This window comes from Manacus candei, unplaced genomic scaffold (assembly GCF_025592945.1).
Source record: "Manacus candei isolate 608988 ecotype Guabito, Panama unplaced genomic scaffold, ASM2559294v1 h1tg000026l, whole genome shotgun sequence".
NCBI classification, from domain to species: Eukaryota; Metazoa; Chordata; class Aves; order Passeriformes; family Pipridae; genus Manacus; species Manacus candei.
Window position 1 is genome coordinate 3,360,421 of NW_026138074.1, and position 25,990 is coordinate 3,386,410.

The 25,990-nt window shown below is 36.5% G+C and overlaps 1 protein-coding gene across 1 annotated transcript in view; it reads left to right on the top strand.

Annotated features, from left to right (window-relative positions):
* The window catches only part of MRPL3 (mitochondrial ribosomal protein L3), a 28,669-nt gene extending 6,995 nt beyond the window's left edge, over positions 1–21,674 (top strand). The window contains exons 5-10 of the mRNA XM_051789119.1: positions 1,231–1,330; positions 3,209–3,269; positions 10,121–10,229; positions 12,148–12,225; positions 12,944–13,021; positions 21,016–21,674. Coding sequence (XP_051645079.1) covers positions 1,231–1,330; positions 3,209–3,269; positions 10,121–10,229; positions 12,148–12,225; positions 12,944–13,021; positions 21,016–21,165 — 576 coding nt within the window. The 3' untranslated portion in view covers positions 21,166–21,674. The remainder of the gene's footprint in view (positions 1–1,230; positions 1,331–3,208; positions 3,270–10,120; positions 10,230–12,147; positions 12,226–12,943; positions 13,022–21,015) is intronic.
* Positions 21,675–25,990: the final 4,316 nt, after the last annotated feature.

Consider the following 25,990-nt stretch of genomic DNA (forward strand, 5'->3'; position numbering starts at 1 on the left):
GGGAGATTTTGTATGTAGCTGATTTTTTTTTAAAGGTATTTGAAGTGTTTTGTACTGTGAACTCAACAAATCACTAGGAAAAAACTTTTCACTCTCAAAGACTTTCTATCCACACTTTCTCCTCAAACAAAGACAGATTTTTATACTTAAAATTGCTGGTTTTTTTCTAAGAGATTCTCATCATCTTGCTTCCTCATTCTTCATAAAACTTCCTCTCTTGTTCTAACACTTTTTAACAAATTTTTGAAAACAAAAGAAAGGACATCATGCAAATTTTCAAAACTGCATTTTCAAATAAACTGTTACCCTTTTTAAGTTATCCAAATTATTTTGTCTTAAAACGTAGAAAATAATTTTGAGAGAGAGAACTGCACAGAAGTTTTGAGAAGTGAACCTCAGAGATGTGACTATCCTAGTGTGACAGTATTGTTAGATGCTTAAATTGCTTTCTAGGAGAATTCATTTGAAGAAAATTTAAGTGGCATTCCTTTTTTCCTATGGCTACAATTTACCTGCATTACTGTTTCTGTTGCTTGGTTTCATCTCATGGTCAGCAGTTCTGTGAGCTGTCTTGTTTAAAACAGCTGAGAATAATTTTAAGTACTTTTAAATTTGTCAGGATCCTCTGAAAAGAAGATCCTGCTTTATTAAGTCAGCAGTGGTTTGACACTGAGTGTACTTGGTATATCTTAAAAATACATGAATCATAAACTTGTTGTTCTTAATTTTTCTTTTTTTTTGTCCAGAGACTCAAAATTCTGTTCTGTGGAAAAGTTAAGCCTTTTGAGAATTTTCTGCAAGATGAGACTTTGTTTCTATTGTTTTCTTAGTTAAATCAAATAAATTGTATTTATGGTAGTGTGGAACTAAGTCATCAGTAGCTTTGAAAAGAGAACATATTTTTAAATTATTACAAAACTCTTTGTAAGCCATGACAAAACCAGTAGTATCTTTTATTTATATTGTAAATGATTCTGATCTTGGAAATCTTCATATGTATCTTATTTATATAATGTAGCTGTAGGGTAACTAGTTGGCAGAAAATAAAATGCAGAGACAGGAGTTTTAAATAAATTTTATATAGAGATAAAATGCTACTCTCAAGGTAAAATTTTAGTATGATATATCTGTTCCTCTGAGTGGTGTTGACAGTCTGTAATCATTTTCTGTGCTAGGTTGATCTTGGGTATTTTAAGATCACTTCTTTTTTACGACTGCTTTTTGTTACAGAAACCAGAGTCTGCACATCAGATTTTTAAAGAAGCTGGAGTACCACGAAAGCAGAAAGTTGCAACATTTAATGTAACAGATGATGCCATAATTAAACCAGGTAATTTTTTGAGTTGCTGATTATTACATGCCTAATCATTTAACATCTGCCACTTGTAGACCTAAACAAAGTTATGACCTGTATTTAATTTTTGTTTTGTATGGAAGTTGCTGAATTATTCTTTGTCATTAAGTACAAACATACTTTTTTCTTAGGGAAAATTAGAAATTTATTGTTTAGTTGATGAGAAGTAGGATTTTTCCTTTTTCTGGGGTACTATGTTTCAATTGATTAGAAAGTTAGTCTAATCCAATTTACTAATATGAACATTGAATTAAGAAGTCTGTAACCTTGACTCACTGACTGGGAATAAATATGAATGCAGTTATGGGAAGTTCTGTGTTTATCCTTATGAGAGGGACACAGAATTTTGTGGTACTGTTTCTCAGGAACCTAAAATAGCAGTTTGAGTTTTTTTTCTTCTTGCTGCATTCAGAAGTAGAACTGATGGCTGTCATTGAGGATGTTTTTTCTGACAGCTTGCAAAGTAAAGCACACTTAAATGTGTTTATAACAAATGTTCTCACTAAAAATCAGTATTAGCAGTTTGGAGATCTTACAAAAAGTTTTAAGTTTCTAAGGTTTTATTAGGTAGCACACTTAGGTTGCTTTTGCTTTTGACGATTATAGGTATTTTCTGAAGAATGATGTAGGGTTGGAAATTCTAATATATTGTGTATTTCCTTGCCATTAGTGAAGCTTTTTGTAAGATCTTTTTAAGACAGTGTGGTAACTGATAAAAATCAAATCTGACATGCTAAATGGAAGCAAAAGCTTGAGATAAAGCAGAATTGCAGGTTTTCAATAAACTGGTTTTGCAGTGCATGTATTTTGTACATAACATCCTTTATATGCATGATTTTGTGTCAGTTGACAGGCATCTTATTCCAGGTGTGTATGGATTATATAAATATAACATGACATAATATGAGAATTTTTATGCTTGAGATTTATGAGAGGTTTACATCATTTCAGTTTGCATTTGTACAGATTTGAAAAAGCATGAGAATGGATGTGGACATGAAGCAACTAAAATTTCACTTTTTTAATGGATGTAAAACAGGTTGGAAACTGTGAAATGTGCAGCTATATAGATTTATATAGATTTATCACGAACTAAGTTATTAATTTTGGTTTGTTGTGGGGGTTTTTTTAAGCTGCTAATAAAAGAATATTGCACTTGGATAAAAAAAATCACTGAAGACAAAATAAATCTAAAAGTAATATTTTGATACTGCAAGTATTTAAGGAATTAGTGTAATTACAGTGAGGTGAGTGGTGTCACTGACCTACAGTAGCACTAATTCTGCTGAAAGTTAGTGTATAGGTAATTCCCCAGTGGATGAGGCTGTACTTCTGTCATAGTCTTTACTTTGGAAACACCATGTCTTAATAAAGAGAAAGCATTGCGAAACTATCTTTTTTTTTTTATTATTCTTAACCACATTTTTTTATAGTAAGTGGGTTTTCTTTGTGGCTTGATTGGTTTTTGTTTTGTTTTTCTAAAAACTCTCCACCTTGTAAAGTTCTGGTGGTTCTAAGTACAGCATGTTCTGTTTTCTTGCTAAGTGTGTTTATTATGAATCTTAACTAATTAGACATTTGGGGCTTTGTGTATGAAGTACAACGTACCTCAGTAGAGCCCTGGCCCTTCCTTCCTATTCATCTGAAATTGGTCTAGGACCTGAGAAATGTGCTTCAGTAGTAAATACAAAGCATCTCTCTTACTCTGTGAGGTTCATAAAAAAGAATAAATAATATGTGAATAAGTTTTCTTTCCTTTGCTGTGACCGTAATCTACCCTGTATGATAATGACTGGATAGTGATTTCAGGACTTCAATACTTAGTTGAACATGATCTCTCCTCTTCTTTTGAAGGTACTCCTTTGTATGCTGCTCACTTCCGCCCAGGGCAGTTCGTGGATGTTACTGCAAAAACGTAGGTTTCTAAGGATTTAACGTGTGCGGTTCATCTGTCAAAGAGACTGGTTCTCTTTTTCTTCCCTCTACTTTGTCTTGAACCCGTGGATCACAAAAGCAGAAATACAATTGCAAGAGTAGGGGCAGGAAATACATGTCCACTCATTGGATCAGCAATATAAAATTATTTTTCTTTGCTTTTGATTATGAACAAGATGAATAATTAATACTATTAGGGCGATGGTTCTGCCTGTATCTGTCACATGTACATGGAAGGGCTAGACAAACAGCTTGAGAAAATGTTGTTCAAGCTTGGCATGGGCAAAGAGATCTATAATGCAACATCTGTGGTATGTAGAAGTGCAGAATGAATGCTGAAAGGCATCAGTTCTCAAAAAGACTGCTTGATTTTGGTTTGGTGAAGAGATGTGAAGAGAGATCTATCATGTGGACTGAAAAAAAGCAAAAAGATATTGAATACATTTAGCAGGACAACAGAGCTGTCAGATTCCTTTTTTTTTCTGTTTTCTCTCATATTCCAGCTCATGTCCTTGCCAGCAGTGGCTAATGATCTTTTACTTTAATGTGGGAGGAATGATTTCCTTTCAGACCACTGTGAATGCCAAATTAGAGCTCAAGTGGTAGAGGGTGTCGAAAGAAAAATTGGCATCTAGTGGCAAATACTAGTCATGGCTCTTGTGGTACATCTGTGATTTCCACTGACCAAGAGAACTGAGAACTCCTATCTGTGTGTTTCAGTGAACTGTTATTTTTGTTGTGTTGTGATACAAAGATAACATTTTCTGGGGTTTTTTTAGGTGTAATGGAGGTAACACCGAACTGTAATAGTCTCACATGTGTGTATGACCTATAAATGTGTAATATCATTCACAGGGTCTTGTATATATGGGGAAACCAAGCACCTGACTGCATTTATGAGGGTACCCTATTGAGAAAAGGAAGTCAAGGAGTTGACTGAAATTAGTATTTTTTTTATGTCAAACTTCCTTATATAATACTTAGATCTGGCATGTTGTTCATTCTGCTTCTAAATTGCATTCTGTGAACAGCCTGTAAGAGACAATGGCCTGCTTGCAAAACAAAACAGAGGATCATTAGGAATACAGTTTTTTAATGAAGATTAAGTGTCACTGTTTGTTAATGCAGAAAAGCTTTGTTTTTCTAAAAGTATTTCAAGAACTAGTAAAGGGATTTTTTTTTTTTTTTGCCATGTAAAAGATACTGGTAAACAGCCACAGGATATTTGTATCTTGGTATTTGAAAATATTAGCAAGCTAAAAATAGACTTGAGTTCTTGGTCACGTTCAGTGAATCCATCTTAAATTGTAATTCAGTATTTCTGACCTGTTTTCTCCAGGTATTTGTATGATCCCATTTCAGAAATTAGCTGTTTGTTTGTGCTGGTTTGGTAGCACATTACTTGTAATCCTTCTGCACAGGTGAAGAAAAAATTTTTCTGCTAAAGAGAAAGATCAGTTGGGTTTTCTGTCAACATGATTGTCTAATCATTCCACTCTTCCTGTATCAAAATTTTTTTAACCTTTTTCTGCGGCTTACTCACATTTTGATTTCTACTTTTAAAGTTTCTTTCTTCTTAATTTCCACTTTTCTGGAATGCTTCATTTATCATATTCCCTTAACTCTTGGGTAAGAATTTAATTATTTTACTACATTTCAGTTTTTCTTTGGGTCTTTTACTTTATTCCATGGAATTTCATCCAGTGTTACTTAGTCTCATACTTTCATGAAGTTCATGGTTTTTTTACTTTTCAGAATACTGTATTCATGATTCGTAGTTACTGTACCGGGAAGTACAGATTCCACAATGTCACAAAAATATCCAAGAAATGTTTCAGTGAAGGGAAAAAAAAGTTACCTTGGGAGTGGTTATAGCATTGACCTATAGCATTTGGGCTGCATTGTGAGGAGAAAAAATGACAACATGCTTTATGTAATTCCTAAAAACTTGCTATCACTGGTAGCAAAGTTTTTAGAAATGTTATTACATGAACATGTACTTTACATTTTTAAGATTGATGGTAATTTTGTTTTAATGGAGGAAACACCGAAGTGTGTGCAATGTTTGAAATCATGTACATAAAAATGGTGGTGCTGTTGGTAAGAGCATGATTAATTCTAATTATTCCTTTAAAAAAGAAAGAAAAATGTCACCTCAATGAGGAGATAATGTAGGGGAATATAATATAAAGGATATTTTAATTTTTTGCCAACTCTTAATTATCCAGATGAGCAAGATATCTTTCTGTATGCTTCCTTCTACCAAAATAAATCAAAAATATGGTCCTTAAAAATGAGCAAGCTTTTCTTAGTTATCATAGCCTGAATGAAGGACTTGCACTACATTTCAGAAGTCTTGGTTAGCATCTTGATTTTGTTACAAAAGTGTAGGGTATTTTTTTTAGTTGTCTTCTTTTACTCTTCCCTACAAATATTTTTGTCAAAGTCTTTTATTCATTTATAGCTCTGTAAAGAAAAACACTTTCACAGAAACAAGAAGGTTCAGTTAAAGATGTATGCAGTTAGTTTTTATTTGAAGTCTCATAATTTGTTCAGCACAATATGAGTAGCTTTTAGAGCACTGTCATTGGGCAGTGTGTCTGCATGCTGTCAGTCTTCTATAGTGCTGAAATATTTTCCTTAGTACTTATTTTCAGCTATTAAAAAGCTCAATTCTTAAGTTTAGCCCTGGTATGCTTTGAGCTAAGATTTGCAGCACTGTCCAGAAGCACTTCTCTCACAGGTTGCACTTTTGTGACCCCACCTGGAGTGCTGCATCCAGCTCTGGGATCTCCAGAACAGGAAGGGCATTGACCTCTTGTCCAGAGGAGGGTCACCAAGAGGATTAGAGAGATGGAACACCTCTCCTACGAGGAAAGGCTAAGAGAATTGGAATTGTTCAGCCTGGAGAAGAGAAGGCTTCAGGGTGACCTAATTGCAACCTTCCAGTATCTGAAGGGAGCCTACAAGAAAGCTGGAGAGAAACTATTTACAAGGGCCTGGAGTGACAGAACAAGGGGAAATCACTTCAAACTGAGAGTAGGTTTAGATTAGATATTAGGAAGAAATTCATTACTGTGAGGGTGGTGAAGCATTGGGACAGATTGCCCACAGAAGTGGTGGGTGCCCCAACCCTGAAAGTGCTCAAGGCCAGGTTGAATGGGGCTCTGAACAGCCTGGTCTATTGGAAGGTGTTCCTTCCTTGGCAGGGGGGTTGGAACTAGATGATCTTTAAGGTCCCTACCAACCCAGGCCAATCTATGATGCTTGTATGGTGACTTCCTTAAGCTGACATAGGGCATAGGCTGCTGCCCAAAGGGAAGGTGGTGCTCTCTCCCAGAGTCCCCATTGACCTTCTGTCGCTGGCACTTGTGTCCTCAGTTGCATGACGGAAAAGATCAGCGTGAGATACCTGTATTCTTCTCTGGGTTAGTTTTCAGAGGGATCAGTTGTGTGCCCCAGCTTGCTCATCACCCGAGTGAGCTTCTGCACTAGTACACAGGTGACCAGAACATGGTGATAGAGAGGGGTGGGACCATGCCTGCCGTGGTAGCCCAATGCTGTGTGGACATGGAGTTGTATCTTAACTTCCTTTTCTGCCACTTCATGACCCATTCCGTGAACATTTCAGGAAAACTTGGGAACGTGAGAAATTTTGTCACTCCAAATTAAAAATCAACAGTAGTTTTATTTGAAATGTGCCAGTATTAAGTGATGATTCTGGAGTGTTTATGGTTTATTTAAGCTTTACTAGGTTAACAGTGTAATCTGAGCCTGAAAGTATGTTCTACATTTGTCCGAAATTATTGGACTAAGTAGATGGAATCCTTCTTCCTTTACGGCATCTAAATAACGGTCTTTTAAATGAAATATGAAGAGTTAGCAGCAAACTTCATTAGAGTACTTTATTCCAGTAGCTTTCTAAATGAAAGTTGTCTCATTAGGTACTGGCATTTTACTTGTATCAAACCTAGAAAATGAGGTTTTCTACAAAATTAGGTGGTTGACCTAAACACCTGCTTTCCTGCAGGTGAGAGTAGAATTACTGTATGCAATTAAACTCTAATTCTGCACAAGGATTACTTTCATTTAACATTTATGTGTCTTAGTCTTTCATCTCATCATTGCTGCCTGCGATTCCTTTCTGGGACTCAGGTAAATATGTTTCATTCAGTGAAACCAAGTAAATTAAGTCATAAGGTAAAGTGTATTTGTAGGTTATTCAGTGATTTTCAATCAGTTTTTCACAAATAAATAATGAAACTAATCTGAAACATTATTGAACTAGTATGATGAAAGAGCCTTGGTAGATAGTAAAATGTTGTACATTTTGAAGTACTCTTAATTTCAGAATTGTGATATCTTTCCTTGACTTTAGGCAGAATATTTCAGAGGTTGGAGATTTGTTTTCATATTCCAGATTGATCAACAGATCCAAGAGAATTTTCAACTTTACCAGAGTGCTCTTTTTTAGGCTGGTTACGCTTCCTATAAATTTCCTAAAGCTTCGGTACTGTAAAGTCTGAGACTTTGTTCACAGAAAATAAGTGTGTAATTGGAAGGACCAAGAAGCAGATGAACATAGTCTATCACATAAATCATTAAACACTAGCAACTCTATCTTGTGATGTAATCACTTCTTTCTGAAGATATCTTAAAACGTTGATGTATTAAGCATTTTTTTTCAAAATACATCTCTTGTAAGTATTAGGTATTTATTTTATTTTTTTTTAAAGTACAATTTATAGTATTCTAAATTGTTTAAAAATGAGCAATCTGAATGAAATATTGAAGTGGTTTCATGACATCATGCTTCTTGATTCAAGTTGACAGTACTGTTTACTTTTGAATTGGTGGCTTTTTAAGGTTGTGTGGTTTTCTCTCAATTGCAAGGACATTTTGCAGCTAAAGAATTAATCATGCCCTTGATCTGCTCACTCTGGTAACTGCACAGCTGTTGTTATGCAACCTGCTTGCAGTTGGTTTTGGAGGCTTTGTTAAGTTCATCTTCCAGCTAGAGATGCCAGAAGTAGTCTACGTGGAAAACATGGCCAGTAATAGATAGTTTAAAAGAAAAAAATAACATTTTGGCAGAACAGATACGAGTTTTCCTATGGCTTAGTTTCTGTATGTATTTCAAAGTTATTGATCCCCTAGCAATATGCAGACATAGAAAAGACAAGTTTTGAGCCTCTCTTAAAATGTATTTTTCAAACCTTTTTTTACAACTATTGCTGTTTACTAATGCAAGCTTTTAAAATAAGCTGATTCTATGGGAAACTGGTGTTAAAAAGCCTTGCATCCTTTAGATTTCTGTCTTGTGTTCCTGTTTCCTGGTAACTCAGGTCCTCTTTCGTGGAGGTGCCTTCCTTTAGCTTCCTCTCATGGCCCTGACCCTCTTCATATCCTCAGGTTCCAGCACTGTCTGCTGGCCTGGAAGGACTGTCTTTCTGGTGACAACCACTTGCATGAGTGGCCAGCTGCCAAGCCAAAGGAACATAGCACCACTTAAATTGTATTTTAGCATTTCCGTAGTTGTAGGTAAGGAGCAAAAAAAATTGGGTGCTTCTATGCAATAAATCTCAATTCAAACAATTACACGTCTTTCTTTGCCAAATTTAAGTGGGATTGATCCTTAGATTCTAAGCAGCTCTTGTTTCCTTATGATTCTGTGGCTTTAGAGAGTCTTTGTGGCTGATTCTGGCTGTAGCTTGACGTGCTCAAGGCATCTAGGGCAGCAATTAGAGGAGAATTACTCAAGTGGTAAGAGGAAAGAATCTAGTTTTCACAAATGTTGTTGTATTCCATGTTTGTATATTTTCTCTAGTTTTTCATGATAGTGCTGAGCAGGGGAGTCAGCAAAATGCAATCCCTCTGTAGAATGTGCTCTATGCATGCTCATCCATGGTTTATTCTTCTGTGTTCGGCTGGAAGGTTCTAATGCTTGAACTAATAGGACCGTGACATTGCAAAGTGCATTAGCAGAGAAAAGATTTCTGTAAATTGGAGGAAAAGGATCATCTTTGTAAATGAATTAAATAATCAGTGCAGCCATAAACCCTGTGGTCAGATTTTTCCTTTTGGAAACAGACAAGGCCAGTTTAAAGACATACTAATCGGCTTTTCCTTTGTGCAGTGATAAGGTGGGTTTTCCTGTTGAGTCTGTTCCTGCAATAAATAGAGAACTCCAAAGCCAATAATAGTATCATGTTCCTCAAAGATTAAGGGCATGGACTCTGAAAATGTGTTTTATTTGTTACTGTGCTGTAGACCTTATTTGGTAGCTGAGTATGTATCAAGGGAGTTACGTTTTCACTATACACAAAACTGTTTTCAAGAGATGAGTTTACTGTAGTATGGAAAATGTTTCTTCATTTATTTTTATCATAGTCTAAGCAGTCATCTCTTTCCTCTCTTGATGCTTAGGACCTGTCATTAAGTTTTGGTGTATGCTATTATACAGTTGCTTTTTATTTGGTTTTGGTTTTGGTTTTTTGGTTTGGTTTTTTTGGGAGGGTGTTTGTTCTGGTGTCCACTTGATGAAAGCTTCATTGCAGTAACATTTCTTGAGGATGATTACAGCAAGAAGCATTTTTTGTTAGTCTTTTTGCCTATTTGACTCTCTTCTAGTGCTTCTTATTCTTTAAGCATTGTGCTAAACTATGTTTATGATATAAAATACAGATTTTCATTTTAACTGTATTCCCCTCTCTGCTGAGCTTTGCAAAGGTAAGAAGATCATGAGCCTGACTGAAATTATTGGTTATTGCTAGAATAACAGCCTTAAGTCTGACTAACTCAGGTTTCTTTCTTAATTATTTTTGTTTTCAGAATTGGTAAAGGATTTCAAGGTGTCATGAAAAGGTGGGGATTTAAAGGTCAGCCTGCGAGCCACGGCCAGACAAAAACTCACAGAAGACCTGGAGCAATATCTACTAATGTGAGAATTCTTATTTCCTGTTTAAACGTTCTCAGTGTTTTTATAACTGCATACTAAAAATGAACAATTTCACAATATCTAGCTGCTACATGTACTCTGTGGTAGCAGAGAATCCCAGTAGTTTCAAAGGAAGTTCAGAAACCTGTATAATGAGCAATGCAGATAGCTGTTCTCTTATGCCTCAGTTTATGAATACGCATTATTTCAACTGAGCAAATTGTCATATTTTGTAGTATAGCTGAGAGGAATAGTCTTAATACTTCAAAGAGAGATCTAAGAAGCTTTTATCAGACCATTTATAGATTGGAAAAGATTTGCCCGTTATTTTACACTGCAGATATTGTACCATTCTTTGGAACCCTACTTGCTTTTGTCACCTTGCCTGGCTTATGTAGCTGCTTGATGAACTGATTCCCATAATCTTATAGGGAATAATTCCCAAAATTTTGAAAGCTTCTAAGCATTTTTAAGCAGAGTACAGAGTCATATTTTTGCGTTTCAAGCTATTTATAAAATTGGTATAAAAGCTCTTTGAGCAGATTATGTTTAAACTTTGTCCTGCTAAGGCTATATAATATTTAGACCAAACTAAAAGGAATTTTTGCAAACTAGTTAAGATCAGCTGAGTCACAGTACTGAACCTGAGCTGTCTATAATTTTCTTAGAGAAATTAAAATTTAGAAAAGTATTAGTAATGCTCAGAGAATAGTAAAAGCAAAAGGGCAATAGGCAATGAAGTTAGAGTAATTGAGAGTGTAAAAGCATGCATTACTGATTTACAGCCTTCAGTTTCAGCTGGAAAAAGAATTCTACACCTGGCACTTGTTTTCACTGAAGAATGTAAATATTTGAACACAGAACACTGTTTTAATAGATGATCTTCACCATTACAAAATAACCTCTCTTTTCTTTAAATTAGAATTTCATAAGCAGTAATGCTGGATGTAATTTCACAAAGTGTATAGAATGGAAAATAGTATTGGAAATGGGTAGATGAAAAAGAAACAAGATGAAAAGATGCAATAGGGGAAAAACAATGCCTTGTTAGTTCTTTATTATCTAGTGTTGACCATCTCAGACATTTTTGTAATCCAGGATTTTTCAGTACAGAATCCTTTCCCTAGAACCTGCATTGCAGCTGATTCCTGAAATCATGATTTTCACAAGAATTAAAAAAACGCCCAAACATTATTAATGAATAACAGAGAGGTGCAGGATACAAATCCCTTGATGACAATGTAGAATTGAAAATTATAGCACTTATTCCTGCCTTTTTTTTGCACCTTTTTAGTCCAGTTTATACCCAGCCTGTCACAAATGGGATACAGAAACTAAACAACAGCAGTGAATGGAATTAAATTAACATTTCGTTCTCAAAAATACACGCATTAAAACAGATCTGATCAGTGTAAAAATCATGGATTAGGGGGAGGAGGGAAGCTACAGTGTATCTTCATTTCAGCAGCCTTCTAGGGCAGGACTGCTCTGGAGCTCTGTGTTAGCATCCACAAGTAATTCAGGCAATAGTTCAGGCAAGTTTTTAGTTGCTGCAGTCTGTGATGTAGGTGAGAGACTTGTGTTGACAGGAATCTTAAGAAAAAAACTTTTCTTGATTTTTCACGAAGTGCGAGTATGAATGAGTACAGATTTTACTCTGAATCTATATACATTAAGTATTAAGCAAAGCTAGAATCTCTTTGTTCATATAACAGTATATGTAGCAATTTTATGATTGAGGTCAAGTATTTCAGATAACATGTAGAGTAATACCTAACCTCCAGCAGGCTGTATTTAAAATGCTCATCAGTGTTAGATTTTTTCAATATTATATTTTCAACATTGGAAATATCAGCATATTTTCTCCAGTGCTCCTCTTGCAGTTAACATGATTTTTTTTTTTGGCCTTGTTTTTATCTAGAAAGCTTCCAAAGTTTATCGCGGAAAGAAAATGCCAGGTAAAATGGGTAACGTCTATAGGACATGTTTTGGATTAAAGGTGAGTTCTGAGTATACTAGAATGTGTATAGGGTGGTTACATTGCCAAGCAATGAACTCAGCCATATAGCCTTGTGTTAGTGTTGTTTGAAGTCCTAACTTGATCACGACCCTTCACTTTCATTTACAAAAAAGAGATTATAGTTTCTGTCCAGATTCTGATTGGTACATTTGTACAGCAGCTCCTGGGCTATTAAAGATACTTTTCTCTGTCTCCAAAGGCAACCTCTGCAAATTGACCTCTAGTTTGCAAAAAAGTGTGCTGCTGCTGTTCTCTGTTAACTGAAACTAATTTTTTGTAGCAGAAAATGTTGTGTTCAGTTGAGCACCTCATTGAATTAAGAAATTAACAAATGCTCACAGTAACGTTTTTATGAGGATATTTGTTTTATTTTGTCACCTGCGATGTTCAACAACTGTTGCTGTTAGAAGAAAAAGAGGCTTAGGAGCACTGGTTGGTGTTTGCTGAACAAAGAGCTGCCTTACCAAATATAGCCTGATCACCCACCCTTCAAAACTGTTACAGACTCCTGCATGAGAAAGTTTGGCACTCAGAGTGGCATGTGAGCGAATTTTGTGACAGTTTAGGCCTTTGCAGAATGTTCTTTCCCAGAGTACCACCTCCAGTTAATCAGTTTGTGCCTTACTGGACTACTGTTTGTAAAAGTGGGAATAGTCTAAACAGGGCTCAATGTCTGTTATTTTTTTCTGTCTCCTAGGTGTGGAGGATCAACACAATACATGACATTATTTATGTAAATGGCTCTGTTCCAGGTCACACAAATTGTCTGGTGAAGGTATGTTTGCTAGTTTCAACTTACTGATATTAGTGACTCCTGAACTCTTTACAAATCTCTCCTTACAAAAAGAAAAACACTGGTTGAATGCAATCTTCATTTCTTCAGTGCCATCTAGTACTGTTGAATTAAAGGGCAGTAGAATCAGCTCTGTGAAAGAGAGTGATTACTAGGGGCAGTGTGTCACACTCACTCTGAATGGCTCATTCTTAGCTTTGCCCTGGGGCTGTGCACCCACGTAGCTTATGATAAACCAGCACAGTTGCTGAAACCCTTTGGTAAGTGTCTCCAGCCTACATCCATCCCCTTTGAATGCTAACTCAAGCCAGTAGCATGGCGGTGAAATTTCCAGAATATTATTTAAGGGCTGTATTTGTGAACAGAAATACACAGCAAGCACTGCTTTAGAGGTTATTCCAAGCATTCCCATATGCAGTAGCAATTACCTTTCCAAGGAGCAGTCGAGGTACAGAAGGAGACAGCAGGAATTCACAATAAAGATCTGAGTTCCCTTTGCAATCAATATAAATATGTCAGTGCTGTTTTCTGTGTCAGTCTGCAGAATTAATTTCGAATTCTATGGAGGTTGTTTCAAGATTGTCTGTGAAAAACTGAAACAATGAAGAGTCTAATAAGTGTTCTTACAGTGTAAATAATCCACATCAAAGCAATAAAAGCGCTTCTGAGGGTTGTTTTCAAAATAGATTTTTCTTTCTAATTAGGTATATTCTACACATCTGCAAGCACAAATTACTTGGAGAAAGTTGCTTCCTTTCAGACTGAATAGAGTACAGGCTATCAAACATCTTTGCTATGAACGGTTGTAAAGATTCTGATGTACATATACCTGTATATGTGATACACAGTTTTAAATCCTCAGAAGTATTATTGGGATTTAAATTATTCAGTTTTTGAAAAGCTACAGAGTTCATCAAGTTCAGATGTTTTCAATTAGTTTATTATCTTCTTGTCATATTTTACTGTGGACATCCAGTTTCTGTTCCGTGTTTCCTAGTTGTGAATCAGAACTCCGCAGTTGCTCGGCTTTAGGTACAGCAACCCTAGCTTTCAAATAAGTGTTTTTCCCACAGAAAAATGAAGTTTATTCTTCTTTCTCTCATTGAAAATAAGGCCTTTTTTTCTGAGTGCGGTATTTCTAAACTGCTTTGGTTGTAAGGTCCAACCCAAACCTTTTCCCTCCCAAGATAGTGAAAATTGGTTAACAGATGGCCATGAGAGAAGTAGTTTTCAGGACAACTGCAAAATTACTGGGCATTACATCAATTATATAGAATTAAGACTGTAGCTTGGCTGGCTTTTCATCCTTGTATTGGACCAAATGACCCCTTCTCCAACTGTGTCCCATTTTTCAAATCCTAAGACATGAACCCTGCTAGTCTGAGGTTTAAATAAGTGGGAATCTGTTGCAGGATGTTAGTTTTAAATTATAAGTGTACAAACAAAATAATGTAGCTGAAAAACTGAGAAACATTTGATGCCCAAACTGTATTCTTAATTCTTAATAGTTCTCTTAAGCAAGAGTTAATTGCTGCAAAAGATTGTGCATCTTGTTATCCTAGTCATGCTGTTAAAATCCACATTTACAGTGGCCCTGCTTGATGGCAAATGCACGTACATATCTTAGAATTTTATCTGTAAGAATACAGCACTTTATGAAGCCACTAACACTCTGAATACAGTACCTAGTTCTTCTAGATCATAACTTTTATTCTAACTACACTCAGTAAATTTATTTTTTTATTTCTGATTTTCAGTGAGTTAAGAAAGCAAACATTTATTAAACACCTGTAATATAAACTATTTTTAATAGCAAAACTGTGTGTGTTAATACCACATATTCTTATGTACTCCGTGAAGATCTCATTTAAACAGTCCCCTTGCTGATCAGATATTGCGCTCACTTCTTGGAGAAGAGCATACATGCTTTCTGTCACGATTGGGTCACTTTCACCTTTTTGTTTTACCTTCTCTTTTTCTTTATTCAGTTGTTACTCTTGTCTAGGCTGGGAAGCATCCCCGTTAACACCTTGGATTTACTGGTTTTGTTCTGAAAGCAGTCCTGTTAGCTTACAAAAATCCTTGAGGCAACAGCACTGCCACAGTCAACAGCCCTGTTAACAGGAGATTGCTGGGCCAAGCCACCGAGTATAAGCGGTAAAACTACCGTGTTGACATCTGCAATGTCAAGAGGATCATGGGCTTGGACTGCTGTAGCAGTCTGCTGCATACCATTTAAGTGCCTGCCATGTCCAGGAGTCATTTCTGTTCAGTTCACTCACCACAGATGATGGTTGGAACTTTATCCTGAAACGAAAAGTTAAAATGGCTCATTAGTTTTTTTTCAGGTAAACTTAGTCCATCAGTATTAACTAAGTGGCACAAGGCACTTTTCTGACTGCTTTACTAATCCTTATACAGGATGTCTACAATATCAGAATCTGTATTAATTTTATCTGTAAGTTACCGATATATAAAATGTTTCAAGTCATAGTTATCTACAATTTAGAAGTCCAGGTATCTTCGAGTATACATTTTGGCAAATGCATTTCAGAGTTGCAGCTAATTAAGGGTTAAGGATCCATGGGAAGAATGAGGCTTTTCTTCCCTTAGAGCTCCTTGATTAACATAATAAAATATTTGAAAGATCTTGACCAAAATGCTCCAGACTCAAACTTTCATGATATTTAATAATAAATAACACTGTTTGAGATAAAGGCACAGCAGTAGGTATTACTGCTATTAAGAAATAGATTTCTAAAAATTGTCTCCACTCACGTATTTGGAGATTATAGGCAGTATGTAGTCAGAAACAGTTTATTCCAGTTCCTTGAGCTGGTGAATCCATTGTGTGGGTTTTTTTCTTGCATAAGCCATATGAGTTACATGTATTAATTAATTTTTTCCCTTATATTTTCAAACACATTGCTGAAGAGTGGAAAAAGCTTTAATTATAAAATCAGGCAAAGCAATACTATTTGACATCTGTTCTTTAATTTCTGGTTTTTCTTTCTCCATTTAATCTTGCTGCATTCATCTGTGGTGTTTTTAGCTTGTCTTATGCCTTTCTTCCAGAGTGTTTTCTTATTTGTCTTATAGACATTGACTTCAATATGTTGCTGTATATTTGTTTAGATCTGTAGCTGGGGAGAGGAATTATGGGATATTAGCATTTGTAATTACTATTCATTCCACTAAATACCTGCCTGTAATTAAGTAGGACTAATGTCTAGGGAAATTGAATCCGTCTGTCTTTCACAAGAAGTGAAATATTGCGTAACACTTCTCTCTTTATGTGCCTCTAAGAGGAAAACATTTGTGTTCAGTAACCACTCTGTGTTGCTTGGTAACCATTAAAACCACAGTGCACCTTTAAAGCATATATTTATTTTGTATGTTGTATTTTTGGAAACTTAGTACATCAGCACTGTATTCAGACAGAGATGAAGCACTTAAATTTTTCAAGTTTCATTTTCAGCAGAATACTAGGATTGATGGATTTCTGGTTTAATGAGAAGTCAGTTTTCATTTGATATTGCACACTGAAGCATGCAGGTAAATAACTGACATAAGTAATATTTCTACCCAACTGGAGAACTAATGAAAAAAGTTTGGATTTCTTTCTCAATTTCAAGGTCTAATAAAATTAAGAAATTTTGACAGTGTGCTAGAATGCATGGAATTTTTCTGTTACAGGAGTAACATTGCAGAGAAAGCATTTGTAAGTTAGTGTGGTTTGCCTATCAAGATAGCCTACCTCAGGTAACACCGGTTTCCTTCTGGTGTGTCTTCTTAGATCACAGGGCCTATAGTTCCCATCTGTAATAGTTTTTTCTTTCCAAAGTTTATGGCTCTGGATTTATTTCCCAAGTATAGTACCAAAAATTCTCTCTTCTGTCATTCAAGAGAGAAGCACAAGATTTAATTCCCTTTTTAAGTAGTTTTTTTTTTGCCTTATAATGGAGAGTGTGCAGTGGTATGGTATATTATAATTCAGGATGTTACAGTTTATCTTTGATAATGTTTTATAACTGTCTTAATTTTAAGGCAGCTGGTTTTCTTAGGACATTCAGTGTTGACCACTTTGAGTATATCACTTGTAGTGAAAGCCGAAATTCTGGCAAATCTTGTAACCCATAGGAGTTGCTTAGCAAGTTAGATACTGAACTGGCCTTTTTGTATGCTAGACCAGAGTTAAATTGAAGTATAGAGTTGCTTTATAATGTTCTGCTTGAACTAATAACTTGAGTCTTGAGACTACTTTTTCATTCAGCTTTTTTTTTTTTTTTTTAAGAAAAGTCTGTAGTGATTCGCATCCTACTTGTTTTGTATCACACTTTCCAATATTACTGTATTGTGTTTCTAGCTGTTCATGCCTGAGTTGGGTATACTCTGATCAAGTTGAGGACACGCAGAAATAGCATGATACCTTCAGTTCTTTCATCTTCCCTGTTCTATACCTTGTGTTCCATGGATAGAGTTGTGTGGAGGTTTGAGGGGTTTTTGTTTGGTTGGGGGTTTTTTAAGACAAAATAAGGCTGGTCTGAAATGGATACAGTTCTTGCATTAAATTTTCTGTCTAGATTCAAAAATAATAGAGAAGCTGAGGAGAATATTTCTAATCTTTTTTTATATTTAAGCACATTTTTCTGTTTCACAAACAAATTCTTTGCTGTGGTTGCTTACGCAGCCTGAAGCCCTGTTGAACTACAACTGTGAGTTGTGACTTAAGCATCAACTTTTGGTGCTTGTTTAAGACAATATGGAGTCTTTTGTGGTCATAGATTTCTGAATTTGCGTTTGTTTATACTACCCATTATGCCGTCAGTATAGGGGACATGCATATGTGCAGTCTGTTAATTTTATCTGCAAAACCCTTTATGACTGTTCAGAGATTTAGTTACAAAACCCCAACCAGCTCCAATTTCAGCTTTCTCTAATATTTTATTAATAAAAAGACTATACACTATGTATCATCTGTCTGTAGTATAGTGTACTATAATATACTATAATATAATATTACTATTAATACAGCAGTTGAGTAAGCCAAGCATTTATGGTATATTGAATTATACAGTGAATGCTTTTATGGATTGTAATAACCAGCTGGACTACCAGCCTGATTCCTTCTGTGAGTGAGAGCTAAATTCACTGGATTTTAGTAACACAGAGCATGAAAACTTAATCCTTTATTAGGGCTGTTCTCCAGAGGTTACAAGGAGAACAGGAAGAGCTGTGCTGGGTCACCTGTACTTCTTTACTGTGTACATGCTTATGCAAACAAGTGTAGCTCTTGCTGCTGCATGCCATTGGACCCCTTTATACTATTGTGAAGTTACTGTGCAGGAATCTGAGGTGTTAGATACAGGTAACCTTTGGTATGCTGCACCCTTCATAAATGTAAAGGGAATCATTCAGTAAATCTCTTGAGAAGACAGGTAATTCATACTGTGTTTTAAGTTGCTAATCGGTACTTTCAGATGTAAAATGAAATTGAGTTGTTCCTTTTAATAGGAATAATAATGGTAATATCTGATAATATCTAATTCTTGAAATTTACAAGGGAGAAAGAGGGATGTTCATTCAGTTTGGTAGTGATGCTCTAAGGTGGTGCTTTTTTGCTTTAAATTTTATTTGAAAGCAATGAATGTAGGAGATGGGAAAAGAGCAGTAGTTTTCACCAGTCAAAAGAAATACTGTGTCAATTATACTAGTCAAAAGAAAGAGCATATGAAAAGGAAACCATTTTAACATCAGATATGGCCTGTGCTTCTGGGATCTGTCAAGCTTCTGAGGAGTTTGGAAGGGGTGAAATGCAAGGGTATTGTACTCCTGTGAAAGCAACAACGGTTTGTTGAAAATGCTTCATGAGAACATTAAAACTATTTTAAGAATTCTCCTTATCACACAAGAGGGACTATCTCTAAAATGTCCCTTGACATTAATATGCCATTAATATAATGTTAAGTCTGCACAGAAATCTTACATTTATTTAGGTAAACTAATGCAGGACTAAAATTAGACTGTTGGATTTGCCTTCAGTTGAGAGCAGATGTCTTGCTTCAAAATCCTGTCATAAAAAATTATTTTAAGAAAGGAAGGAAAAACAAGGAGGAAAACAAACATTTCAATTCCTTTCGTTTTCCAGGTGTCCAAAACTGCCTGTAATGAGATAGCCTGTATGTAACAACACATATTATTTCATGATGAAAATCATCAAAAGTAACAAATAATACTTACTAACATAGAGACCATGGGGCGGTTTGCTGTTGATAGAGAAGGCTTATGGTGTGTCATAGGATTAGAGAGTAAAAGAGAAAGGGGCAAGGGTGATAACTGGTGAAGTTACTAAAACATGTTTTCATATAGTAAAAGAAACAGGCACAACTTACTGAAAGGGAAGGATGATATCTCTGAAGATGCCATCCTTCAGATGGCATTGTTGAAGCTGTCTGTGTTTCTTCTGAACTCACTGCTGCTGGAACTGTTGTAGTAAAGGTCTTTGGACTTGGGCCTCAAAGTTTATTCCATTTAGCTATGTAATGTAAATTGGGAACTGGAGGTACTTAAGTAGTTCTATGTGGCAGTTTACAAGTGAATAGAGAATACTTTTATAGGGAGGTGTCTGGTAGAAGAGGAATGATCTATTTGAGAAGTTACTTAGCCATGCTAACCAGTACAACATGTTGAGCCCTTCGTCTCCTCGTTCTTAGCAAAAAGTTTTCTTTTGTTTATCAAGCCTGCACTTAGAAAACTGTTGGAACATTGAATTTATTGTACACTTCATTTGCAGGAATCCTCATGGACTGTGAGAAAGGCTCAAGTAATAGCAGATATGAATCTGGGAAATAGAGTGTTGTCAAAACAGAGCTTCCAGTGGGCATAAAATAGTTTTATTTAATTTTTGGCATAAATCATAATTGTCCTATGTGAGGTTTTTGTCCAACCAAGTAAAAACAAGCTTCCTGTTTTTTAAAAACCCACTAAAAAACTAAAAGGAAGAGCTTATCTTCTCTATAGTAAAATTTTTCTCTAATCTATTTGTACTTTTTTTTTAATCCACTTGAGTATAGTGGCTGAAAGGGATTATTACAGCTTGCAAGGAAGATCATTTGTAACAATATAGAAACGAAGAATTTAATTTTAAGTAAAATTTCATTGCTCAAGAATTTGTAGCTCTTTTTTTTCTTCAGAGATACCAGCTTTCTATCTGCTACTGCAGACAAACTGCTTTTTGCTGATAATTCTAGCTACTAATTTTCTTCAGAGATTGGAGTTTCAGGGGCTAGATTTTAAATCTTTCCACATGTAGAGAGGTCAGTAAAGGAAAGTAATTTCTCCGTGGCACCACAGTTCTTGGAAATGAACTGTCTTAAAGGCTCGTGTTTGACAAACTTGGGTACTGATTCCTGGCTGAAGAATTTTAGATGCTTAATTCAGCTCTGTGGTAGCCAGAGGAATTGAATACAGCACATGCACATATCTTTGCAAAATTAGTTACCATAATTAGTTTGCATCATACATACAAATGCGTGTCTTGGTTGTTGAAGAGGTGATTACACTGCATAAATATAACTTGGTATGTCACGTAGGAAAGTACTGTGGGATACAAGCACAGTTTAAACAAGCCATATTTTTATTTTAATAACATTTTAAAATATTGACCAATGAATTCATGAGAGTAGGTTTTGATTCTCTCACTGTTACAACAAATTCTCTTTGTTTTGTTTTTATTTAGTTTTGTTGTTTTTTTAACAAACTCCTTAAGGATGGGTACAGAATGTTAAATTCAATAGCTGTGGTTGGTGTTAAAATAGATGATGATTATACGTGGAATTCTTTAAACAAGTGCAATGTGAATGCTCCTGGGTTTTTTCTTATGCATGCAAGCCGAGTTCTTTAATTTCTAGTGTATCACTGTCTGAAAGTCTTCTGTAAGATTTATTAACTCTACCCTTCTCCTTCCTGCTTTTTAGGTCAGAGATAGCAAATTGCCTACTTGCAAGGAATACAATAAAAACCCTCCGTTCCCTACGTTTTTTGCTGATGGAGATGAAAAACTACCAGAAGACCTTTTTGATGAGGAAATCTTCCAGTTCACGGATCCATCTGTCACGTATACATAATGTTCTTCACATCTTTGAAAACACAGTTTTCAAACACAGTTTCGTTATTTTCATGAACTTTGCAATTCTGTATGAAAGAAAACCTATGAATTGCAGTCTGGCCAACTGACTTAAACACTTCAGATATTGCCATTTTGGTCAGGTGATCGGATTTCCCACCATCAGTTTCAAACCTGTACTTAAAGCAACCGGTGAATCTGAGAGACAGGTTGTAAAGCACACCAAATAGCATGTCTTCAGTGAGCTTTTGTCCTTTGCCCCAGACTGTGAAAACTTACTCATTTCTGAAAAACTGTTGTTTTGAGATGGTTCCAGTTCATTTTCTAAACGCTAACAAACTCTGTTTCTTTCTTATGTAAAGTATTCTGGGCAACTCTGATCAATCAAAAAACGTTCCAAATCTGCCTTAGCATCTAGGGGAGGAGATGTGTGGGGAGAGGAGGCGGGGGAGATCTGTGAAGAATAATCCAAAATAAAACAAGAAAACACATTGCTCTGCAGCAGCACAAGCTTGTTTTGCTTCCTTCTTTTCACCAGAGCTCTTTTTCTTCTTTTGCTTTAACGTTGTGTTGAGTTAATGGTAGCAGATACCCAACAAATTTTCTAGAGGGAGGGTGATGCTGGCCATGTGTAGGGTGAGGGGGTGTTCGGATGGGAAACGTTCAGTAACAAAGCAGCACTAAGACTGCAGGGGCCACCTGTTTGTCATCTTTGCTAACAGCTTGTTCTGAACTTCGCAGAGGGTCCCTTGAATGCTCTCTGGAGAAATATCTCCACGCCTACCATTGTCTCTGTATTGGATTCTTAAGCTGTTACAGGAGAGCTATTACTAAGAAAGCAGGTAAAATGTGAGGGATTTGTCTTAATGATAGTGCTCATTTTTCTTCTACCTGACCTTTCAGTAGTAGCTGGAGTCATTACACTCCTTTTATTTTTCATCTTGTGTGATTTACTATTTATAAGTTTGATCTTTTGAACTCTGTAAATCCTCTCACCTACAGCAGTATGTACCTGCCTGTCTGTACCATCTGAGCACTTACAAGTCCTACAGTAGTTCAAGAATTTACATACGAATTACCATTAATACTGTGGCAGTGCTTCAACACAAGACATCAAATACCTAAAGTAAATGAGATTTCTCAAGACCTTACTAATACTACCCAATTTAAAAGGTGACATCCATACCTTTGTAGTGACTTCCAATCACTAAAGATGTTTTTTTTTTTTTTGTGATTACTTGAAGAAACCACATGCCATCTTGTAAAAACTCTGTATAGCTGCTGACTTGTAGTAGACTGAGAGTCATCATTAGAGACTGTAGAATGGAAATATGAACTGGTGTATATCTGCATTGTAGGCTATCCTCTTTGCTCAATTCAGTTGAATATAAAATGTGATTCAAATAGGTGCACCAGAATGGTGAAGAAACAGCAGCCCCTTCATGCTTCCCCTTCCCATCAGTCACACCAGTTCTGCAAGCGCAGACAACACACACACAGCACATGTGATGCAAAAAGCAGGTAAATACCAAGTGGGGTGTTGTGTTTTGGCTGTGATACCAGTAGTGAGTGACACCTCTCACCTGTTTCAGATAGTTGCTGTTTCCTGGGGAGCAGATTGGTTTTCAATCTCCTGATTGCAAAATAGATTTTTAAAGTTGCAGCTTTTCAAGTTTGCTTGTTGTGGAACACATGTAAATCAGGAAGTGTCCAGATATGTAGCCCACTGTTCTGCTCTGGTTTAGGGGATAATTCTGACACACACATGCTTTCCTTGAGGAGCTTTGTTGTTGGTTTTTTGTTTTACTTGGTAATTGATCCTGGACTATGACAGAGATGACCATACAGAGAGATATCTTTTCCCATTTGGTTTCTCAGCCAGAATATCCTGGATGTGGGATCCTCTCCTGTGACTAATTGTATTTTGGGTTTGCTTTCAGCGTATGCCTTGCAAAGTCCAAAGAATCAATTGTTAACTCAAAGGGTTTATAAAAGTAAATCAAGGTGAGCTCTGTATCAGGTATTATTTCAGTGTGAGGGGAAAATTGACAACCTACTTCAATTCCAGTTTCTTTGGTAAGAGAATAACTTCTCCCTTTTTGGATTAAACAGTGACATTCCAATGATCTGTTCACATTACTTTTTAGATTCATTGTCCAGGAGATGACTGCAGTCATTCAGGGAATTCTGTACTTAATGTTGCCTTCCCTTTGTTCAATTTTAAAATTTCTGTTGAAACCTGTATACTGTCAGAGTAGTCTTTTCAGTTTTGCTTTTGAAATGCATGATGGGTGTGAGCCATATGATTTTTTCAGATGCTGCTTATGCAGGTCTCTTTTTTTGTTGAGGTGTGCGAGTGAAACATTTTCCATCTTAGTTTATCAAGAGTGCTTGAACACCAAAGACAAGAGCTGTCATAGCTCAGGTAAAGACTGATGTCCCAAAGGTAAGTATTTTCAGTAGAGCAAATGCAGTGAGATGGATAAGATCTGTCAGTGTGAGTTGAGAGTAGTGCAATATAGATTGGAACATAAACATCCATTAGACCTGTTCTTCCATCAGGCGCTGAAAGGCTTATAGTGTTTTGTATTTAATTTTCCTTATGCTCCCCATCTCTGTTTACTGCTTTCCTGACTAACGAAGGGACTTGGAGCCAGAGAAAGGCAGGCTGAATTTATTTCAAGGAGCAAAACTGTTCAGAAGTGTGTAATGGCACCAAATGCTTTAAGCCCATCTACAAATTTGTTCTTAGAAAAGGATACTTGATGAACTATTTTTAGACATTATCAAAGGTGCTGGAGCTGAGTATTCTTCTTCAGTTTGGCTGAAGGTTGTGGCTAATCGAGCAGATGTGCTTTTAAGAGTCATGTAAAAGCAGACAAAAGTAGGCAAATATCAGGTCCTCATGTCTCAGATAAGTCAGCAGTTTCTCATGCAAAAGGATGTGTTAACTTTACTGAAAAGGCAAACTAAGGGCTCTGTTGCAAGTAGATACCAGTGTGTTTTGTTACTGTGTCTTGAGTAATGAAAGTTTAGAGCCGTCAGGCAAGCAAGAACAGCAACAATAAAAATAAGTTCTTATTCCATATTACCTGTAGATTATTAAAGAAGAAGGATCTGAACGTGTAACCAGGAGTCTGAATCCTGTAGGACAACATCCTATGTTGCAGTCTGGCTGAGGAAGTAATTGTTGGCAAGCTCTATTACCACAACTTGTGAAGACTGCCAGAGGTCTCCCCAGAGACTTCTCATTTTCAGGCTGAACAACCCCAGCTCTCTCAGCCCATCTCCATAGTGCTCCATGGTGCTCCAGCCCTCTAAGCATCTTTATGGCTTTTCTCTGGACTCGCTCTAGCAGTGAGTTCTGTGCCCTTGTTGTGGTGTGGGTGAGGTGCTGAGCTGGGGTTTGCATGTCCAGGAGCTCGGTACACCCTCCTTAGGCTGTTCTGTTTGTTTGGGTTAGTGGGGTGGTTTTAACATCACTAACATGCTCCTTTGGAGGAGGATGTAGGGTTAAGCTTTAGCTGTACCTGTGACTTTATGGCATGACTGCTCTGAAAAATGAATTCTCTTCAATAATAACCCCTCTCAGTGGTTCTGTAGTAGTACATGAATAAACAGTGTCAAGCTTACAATATAAGTTGAAAGTAAAAAGACAGCAGGAAAAGGAAATCAAAACACTCGTCTATCACTTGACAACATAATTGCAGTCATTGATGATAAACAAGGAGAGTTTATTTCTCTTCAAATACAATACTTTTACATACCATTGCTCTGTCATTATAGGAGACCAATAAACATTGTTGTTTACCATTTTCACTTCATGTGGAAAAATGTCTTTTATTCTGTTACCATTTAACAAATACTATTCCGGTAAACTGAAGGGATGACTAGAGTTTGCATGTAAAAATTCTGCCTTCCTTACTGTTTCCTTACGGAATTCTGGAAGTCCTGGAGGACTTTGATGATCTTAGAGGTCTTTTCCAACCTTAATGATTCTATGATTGGAAGAAAACTGAACAAGATGTAAACTGTGAGGGGGTCTGACCCGTGTAACCCACCTGCCTCCGCGATGCCCGGCAGCTGTGAGCCCGACACCCCCAGCCAGAGGTTTTGCACTGGCAGGATGATGCCAGCCCTGCACACAGGGCTCTCCTGTGATGCCAACTACTTACTATTTAAAGGAAATTGCTGGCCCCATCCTAGGGTGCCTCATAAAGTCTGGCTAATAGAGAAGTCCAATAACCACAGTGAGGACAGTGGTGGGGTTCATTAATTTTAGCAGTGCTGTGTCTGTAGCTATCACTTGGCTTGGATCATTCTCCTGATTTATGTCATTCCCCCATCTCCTTGAGATTTCATGTGAGGAGTGCCTTGGTTTCCTAACTGTAAGCATTACTTGTATACAATGTCTTCTCATAATTAGCTCCTGTGCCCTTCAGTGCACAGGTAGTGCTTATTAATTGCCTTTAATGAGCATCTCTCACCTGCAGCAAGTTGCCCTGCTCTGTTGCACACCTTAGCATGTAGCATAGTGTAGTATGATTTATTTATATAACATGCCTAAGGACATTTAGCAGCTGTAAAATGATGCATAAATGTTGACCTTGGTCTTGAGTATTTACTGGTTTTGGAGACAGCATGGAGGAAGGGAGGAATTCCTCTGGGGGAGGAGTTTAAGTTGATTGCACGTAGCCTTAATGCTATCACACCAGAAAAAGAATTCATTTCAGTTGGTGCAATTCTGCTGTTCCTGAAGTGTGGCAGCAAAACAGATAGACAGATGGCAGCTCTTCCTGAGGAGTATGTACAGCCAAGTTATGGTA